Raw genomic sequence first — 7500 nt, 5'->3', positions numbered from 1 at the left:
TTTTAATACTAGAAGGGTGATGTAACAGAACAAGCACTTCCATCACCCAATTAGTGTTTCGAGCCAAGAAGGAACAAAGATGGCCGCCAGGAGAATGAGGCTCAGAGGCCCACTGCCGCCCCTCGGAGTCCATTGGCCCGCAGAGTGGTTTCATGAGGGTTAGGACGGGGTTAGACAGCAGATGTCCCCCAGTCACCCGGCGATGTGCCGGACAGCATAGCCTTTCTCTGAGTAGCGTGCTAATAAATAGGCCTATAGGATTACCGGACTGGGGGTGAGAGAGAGAGAGAGAGAGAGAGAGAGACTGAAAGAGTGAAAGAGAGAGACAGAGAGAGATAGAGCCTGAAAAAGAGAGAGAGGGAGAGAGACTACCGACTGCAGCAGTGGGGATCGGCCAAGGTCTGGGATCTTCTCTTCCGTCTGTAAAGAAGGCTATAGCATTAAAAGTGTGTAATTTAAGACACCAGATGGAAGGGGGGAATGAATGGAGGGTTTAGCTATCCCTGGGAGGGAGGACAGGGGGAAGAAAAGGAGATTTGAGACGGGAGCCCATTGATGTCTCTCTTCCGGGTGTATGCGAGTTATAATATATTGTATGGTGGTTTCGCTAATAGCTTGATCGCTGACAAAATGCTGAGCAGTTTTCTACAAGAGAACCTCTCTGTCATTTGACTAGCGCCAATTAGTCTGCCTTGATATGAAATGAAAGAAGGCTTTAGTTTTACAGTTTCCGTTGACTGTGCTTTTGACATATGAACGTCAATCAGTGGATCTAAGGAACTCGCAGAGTTATTATAAGTAAAGCTAAATCTTACAGACATAAGCCCCTCTGAAAATAACATGGTTCTGTCTTTCTGGCGAGGGAGGGTTCCATGTAATAACCCCACAGTTTCTTCACTCCCTAATCCCCACGTTAAATCAGCAGATTCTTGTGGTCTGCGTGAACATTGTAGACCAGAGATTTGTCATCTGGGGACAGAATCTTACCCCCTGGGGGGGGTCTTCTAATCCAGCTCGGCTACTTTAGTTAACGCTCCGGTGGACGCTGGGGCGCTGATTCCGGCTTTAACCACCCCAGACAGGCCTAGCAGCTCTCCGTGCCTCCATGCCCCTCCGACCACAAAGCGATGGAACAGCAGAAACTGGCTGTCAGAACGGTTTCTTGCACATTGAAAGAATACAAGTATAGTTTTCATTTCCCAGGTCCTTGTATGTTGCCGGAGGAGATAGTGTATTTCTGGATGAAATGGAACACGTGTGGAAATTCTGTTGGGTGCATTCTGTAGCCTCACCACTAGATGGCACTAAATGCTACACACTGCACCTTTTAAGGAGCAGTTAAGGTTCAACGCAGCCTTTATTCTGTATATTTCGAGTTCACATATTTGGATGATAACACACCATTTTTAGGTAATACGATTTTTGGTCTGAAACAGCCATTCACCATCTAGCGCGCTAATTGAAGCTATTGCTTATCGTAAGCCACTGTCCAAGTCAAAATGGAAATTCTGTCGACTATGTAATGTTCTCGTGAGGTTAATGTGTTGATGGGGAAAATGTATCACCAAGGTTGGAAATAAAAAGCCTTCTATACGATGAAATCATTTGTTTCTGTAAATGTGAGAATGTGTTATGTAACATTAAAACATGCTAAATGTTATGTAGATGTCATTGTCTCGGCTAGGAATGCTTTCGAGATTGTGAGCCTATGTCTCTTTCTCGTCTCCTCTCCCTCACCTGCCACTGGCGAGGAGCCCTTAAGCAATTCATTAAAGCAGCTACAGTCATTTCCCAGAGTACAGTGGAACACTGCATCTCTGCCTGTGACTGACGGCAGGTTTTCAAGAACCTTGTATCTGAGGCTAGTGGGGTAGGATCACAGTACAGTCCCAGTCAAACGCTGGCCTGAATAAATGGTAGGGGCTGCACGATCTATCGCTTTTGTATCGAAAATTTTGAGACAATTATTTTTATAATATTTCGCAATATCCTGCAGCCCTAATAAGTGATTCATCGTTGCATTTGTTTCATAGCCACTAAGCCTGGGGGTTTTAAACTCAAGACCCTCTTAACTCAGGTGGTTGAGATGGTTCAAGGGTCGAGTTTGGCAGGAGCTGATTCATAGGTTCAGACGTTTGAACACACGTGGGTCAGTGTCACGCAGGTTGGAAACGACATTGCTGTTCCTTGGAACGAGCACGGCCTTCAGACCAGGACCGGGTTCTGTGTGGTCCCCTTTGTCGGGGGGCTTTCTCTGCAACAGGAGGATCCCCACACAGTCACTCGGCATGTCATCCCTTTATTGTTCCTCTCTCTCGCTCTCTCTCTCTCTCGGTCTCTGTCTCGCTCTCCTGTTCTCGTTCTCACTCTCACTCTCTAAGTCGCTCTCTCGCTCCCTCGCTTCCTGTCCTTTGCTTACTCGCTCCCGCTCTCTCTTCTCTCCCTCCCTCCGTCTCTCTATTTTCTCCCTCCCTTTCTCTCTCTCTCTCTCTCTCTCTCTCTCTCTCTCTCTCTCTCTCTCTCTCTCTCTCTCTCTCCCCTCTTTCTCTCTCTCTCTCTCCCCTCTTTCTCTCTCTGTAGCCCTCTCCCCTTTCTCTCTCTCTCTCTCTCTCTCTCTCTCTCTCTCTCTCTCTAGCCCTCTCTCTGTAGCCCTCTCTCCCTCTCTCTCTCTGTCTCTGTCTCTCTCTCTCTCTCTCTCTCTCTCTCTCTCTCTGTAGCCCTCTCTCTCTCTCTGTAGCCCTCTCTCTCTCTCTCTCTCTCTCTCTCTCTCTCTCTCTCTCTCTCTCTCTCTCGACGGTGTTCCGACCCAACGACACCAGATCTAATCGGACGGAGATGAAAGGCGGGAGTCCGGCAGTCAGACGCTCATTTCCTTCCTTCTACGTTTTCATTTCTGTCTCCCGCTCCCGCCGTGATTTATTACTGCCGTCAGAGTGTCGCGACGCCGGGGAGAGATTATTGCTCTTACCTCCTACATCACGACAGAACTGAGATTAATACGATAGAAATATACGCAAGGCACATGTTAGATGCTTTTATCTATACCCACAGTGCCCCAGTGGGCGTGTCACCCCCTCTCTGTCTCTCTATTCTCTCTCTCTCTCTCTCTCTCTCGCCCTCTCGCCCTCTCGCCCTCTCTCTCTCTCGCCCTCTCCCCTCTCTCTCCCTTCTTCTCCCTCTCTCTCTCTCTGGGAATCAAACCCCCAACCCAGACGGTGTTGATGCCTTTCTGTGGCAGCTGAGTGGTATAAGATGTCACAGTACTCATGCACGGGGGGTGTGTGTGTGTGTGTGCGTGTGTTTTTCAAAAAGACTCGCGTGGCAGTCAGACGACGAAACAAGACAAACGTTATTCTTCTTGAATACTCCCGCCTCAGCGGATGATTGACAGCGGCTCGGGGGGGGCTTCTGGGAGATGACTGACAGGTCTTTCATCAGCTTTCTGTGTCTCGTCGCGCCCCCTTGCTATTCTACCTCATTTAAATTTCACAGGTTTGTTTGTGAGTCTGCTATCTGTGATGATGGGGGGCGGGGGGGGAGGTGGAGGAGACCTGTGGTTGTTGTTTCAGGCGCTACGTCCGTGAGATTCGACTCCGCCTTCTACGACTCAAACGCCGCAATAAATCTTCGTTTGGCTAAACCGGCTCGAATCCTCGCTCGCTCGCTTGACCCCTCAGGTACTTACACGGTCCTCCGATTCGACTGGACTCTACCAAAGTGTAGCTTTACATGTTGTACTTTGTTCACTCTGTAACACAACGACCTGGTGTCCCGTACCGTCCCTGAGGTCGCTGTGGGGTCAGGAGGTTGTTCGTCCTCGTGGTTCAGGGAGAGAGGGACAGAGAGACAGAGGTAGAGGGTGAGGGTGAGGGATGGAGGGAAGAGAGAGGGTGGGGGAGAATGAGAGAGAGCCAGAGCAAAAGAGAAAGAGAGGTGGTTCTGGGTTGACCTGTTTGCCTCATTGGAAGTTTGATGGTTTTAACATCTCCTTTTGCGTTACTGAGCTCCTAGCCTTCGTCATGCCTCGACACACCTGTGGCGTAGCTTTCAGCCAAGGAATAATTTGTGCAATAATGAAATAAGCGATAAGCAACAGTTGTCGTTACCATGGCAACAAAGTGGAGTAATTACTTGTATATCTTGCATGGATGCAGTTTGTTTATTTTCGGGCTTCAAACATACCAAGGACAAGGATGGCATGCATATACAGTATTGATTGTTGATCGCTCAATCAGCCACCAATAAGGGATCAATACGTTGTGTGTGTTTGTTAACCTTGGGCAATTATGCCATGCCTAACGATGTGGTTTAAATAATAATTGCAACATTTTAAAACACTGAATTTGTTCTTCAAACTGGGCTTGAAGGACAAGCCACACTGCACGCTTGGACTCCCTCGTTTCACCATTAGCCTCATTCATGTATGACGCGTTCATATGGCGTTCTTGTCTCCTATTGGCTCATGCATCCCTGCTCTGACCCCCTGGTCCTCCCCTGCTCTGACGTAGAGCAGCATCCGCAGACGGACGGACGGACGGACGGACGGACAGACGGACAGAGGGAAGGATGGACGAGTTGATGCGGTCGCCAAGCAGGATATCCGTTTGGTGACTGCCTCTCCTCATCCATCCTCGTCCACGGGATTAGTGGCCCAACACTGACCCTGATGAAGAGATAATCCTGTTTTTTTATTGAACCTCCCACCGTGTGCACACACAGTGGGATTACAGCGGGTTCAGGGTTGTCAAAAGGCCTGACCTACCGTGTGGACGGTCTCGTTCAAAAGGCTGCGCCCTGGGTCGGATCCCAGCTGGCGTCGGATGAGTTAAAGCTCATCACACAACAAGCGTTTGTTTTCTCGGTGTAACGGATTGCTCCGTTTCATCTTCGTGACTCCATGAACTCTTCCTTGGGGGGGGGACGGGGGGGACGGGGGGGGGGGGGGACAGGAAATTAAAAAGACACATATGTGGAGTTACAGGGATTGAATTATTACAGCAGGTTTTTGGAGACGAGGAATAGATGCTACATTTAAATACATTTAAAATACATTTAAATACATTTAAACAACTAGACTTGCATTTACATTGAAGGCAATTAGCAGACGCTTTTAGCCAACGCGACTTACAATAAGTACCTTTCTCAGAAGAAAGATAAACAACAATATATCGCTGATTGGTACAGTAAGGGTAGTGTTATATAGTGTAAGATATTGTAATGCGGCTGAATTACAGAGCATATAGTCATCATAAATCGTTTAAAAAAAATAAAAATAATAATAATAATTGTGGAAAAAAATAAAGTGCTCAAACGATACACCATCTATGTTTTTAAGCGTGTTGTTATATACAGTATACTCAGCCAGGACTATATATCCTGGTAAGACAGTTCAGAGTTCAAATGTTGGCAGTAGAGTGTGTCGAGGCAGGAGAGATGAAACAGGATGAGTTATGTTTTTTTGTTTGTGGTAGAAGTTAGCGAAGTGTTAACTTGTGTTTGTTATGAACACTGCTAAAGGCAGGATTCACGAATTTGACGTCACGGTTGGAGCAGACTGGGGGGGGGGGGGGGGGGACTGCATCACAAGTCGTCTGAGCTCATGTCAGCCTGGGTCTTATCTCTATCTGCTGTACTATCTGGTGTCTCAGACACACAGCTGGCAGATGGACGAGAGACAGATGCAAGATATGGAAACGCCCTTCCAATGGGGGAGAGAGAGAGAAAGGCAGCGAGAGAGACACACAGAGAGAGAGGGGGGGGGAGAGAGAGATTGAGAGTTAAAGAGACACAGAGAGAGAGGACGTGGGAGAGAGATTGAGAGCTAAAGAGAGAGAGAGAGGTAGAGAGTTAAAGAGACACAGAGAGAGAGGTAGAGATAAAATCTGTGATATAAATAGTGTACTTTTTCTTTTAGATGTTGTATTCTTAACGCCTCTTGATACGTTGTATTCAAGGTATTTGTCCTATAAAATAACACGTCTAAACGGGTGCGTGGGTTGTGTTCGGCATTGAAAACGTTCTCATTCGTCTCGTGAAGGGGTGTGTGTGTGGGTGTTTGGGTGTGTGTAACTGAGATGTGCCTTTTTGTGTGCATGTGGTTTATCTCAAGTTGTTTCTTTTCTTCCTCGATCTGTCCATTATTTAAGTCACTAGCTATTTATCTCCTACTCGCTCACTTACAACACACACACAGGGACACGCACACGGATACACACGCACGCAGGAGACTTAACTGCCTGGGAGGAAGTGTTTGATACAAGGAAGAGATACTGGCACATTATAAACCTGCTGAGTGTGTGTGCTTGTGTGTGTGTGTGTGTGTGTTTATGCCTGTGGCTCAACACATGGCTGTGTGTGTGCGTTTGTGTGTGTGTGCGTTTGGGTATGTGCATGGGTGTTTGTGTGTGTGTGTGTGTTTGTGCGTGTGTCTGTGTGTCTGGCTTGCATGCTTGTGTGTGTTTATTCCCGTATTTCAGGACATATGGCTCTGTGATTTTGTGTGAGATTGTATTTAGTATTTGACTGTAAGCAGAAGTCGTCCATGGCAGTGGTCTTTTTTTAAATGAAACTCATCTCATTGTGTGTGTGTGTGTGTGTGTGTGTGTGTGTGTGTGTGTGTGTGTGTGTGTGTGTGTGTGTGTGTGTGTGTGTGTGTCTCCTCTCCAGTTACTGCAGCAGAACCTTTTGTCCGAGGCTCCAAACGACTCCCAGAGGACATCGACTGGTCCTACTCAGGTATGTCTGTGTGTCTGTCTGTCTCTCTGTCAGGTGACCTGTCTGTCTGTCTGTCTGTCTGTCTGTCTGTCTGTCGTTCAGCTCACCTTCCTGTCTGTCTGTCTGTCTGTCTGTCTGTCTGTCTGTCTGTCTGTCTGTCTGTCTGTCTGACTCCATGTCAGCTCACCTTCCTGTCTGTCTGTCTGTCTGTCTGTCTGACTGACTCCATGTCAGCTCACCTTCCTTTCTGTCTGTCTGTGTGTCTGTCTGTCCTCTCTGTCTGTCTGCCTTCATTCCTCTAAGCCATTGGTTCTCAAAGTGCGGCCCGCGGGCCAATGGCGGCCCGCAGAATCATTCCTGGCGGCCCGCAATGACATACATAATTATGTAAGTTATAAAAAAATATATATATATTTTTTTATTATTATATCAATATTAATTTTAACAATATAAATAAATATAAAGAGAAAAGTCGACTCTCTCTAGCTTTCAATTAAATCCTTTTACATTTGTTAGTTTTAATCCGACTGTACATTACTTTGAAAGGCTGAACCTCAGTTTCCTGATTTAGACCTCACTTGACCTCACTCCCGGAGGTCCACGCCGGTGCAATGTTTTTTTTGACCACTGGGATGCTGACGGCGTTTCCCGCCAATTTTTTTTTTTTTCCTTTGGCGGCCCTCAGTCAAATTTTGGGTTCCTAAATTGGCCCTCAGTTGTCAAAACTTTGAGAACCCCTGCGAGTCTAAGCCCTGTGGACAGTGGGTGTGATCTCCACCTCTCATG

The 7500-nt window shown here is 47.2% G+C and overlaps 1 protein-coding gene across 1 annotated transcript in view; it reads left to right on the top strand.

Annotated features, from left to right (window-relative positions):
- Window positions 1–7500, top strand: part of LOC130380437 (receptor-type tyrosine-protein phosphatase zeta-like) — a 53101-nt gene that overhangs the window by 10872 nt on the left and 34729 nt on the right. Inside the window, exon 2 of the mRNA XM_056587631.1 lies at window positions 6667–6735. Coding sequence (XP_056443606.1) covers window positions 6667–6735 — 69 coding nt within the window. The remainder of the gene's footprint in view (window positions 1–6666; window positions 6736–7500) is intronic.

Source organism: Gadus chalcogrammus, chromosome 4, assembly GCF_026213295.1.
Source record: "Gadus chalcogrammus isolate NIFS_2021 chromosome 4, NIFS_Gcha_1.0, whole genome shotgun sequence".
Classification (NCBI taxonomy): domain Eukaryota; kingdom Metazoa; phylum Chordata; class Actinopteri; order Gadiformes; family Gadidae; genus Gadus; species Gadus chalcogrammus.
Note: the sequence above shows the minus strand (reverse complement) of the source record. Positions and strands in the feature narration are given on the sequence as shown.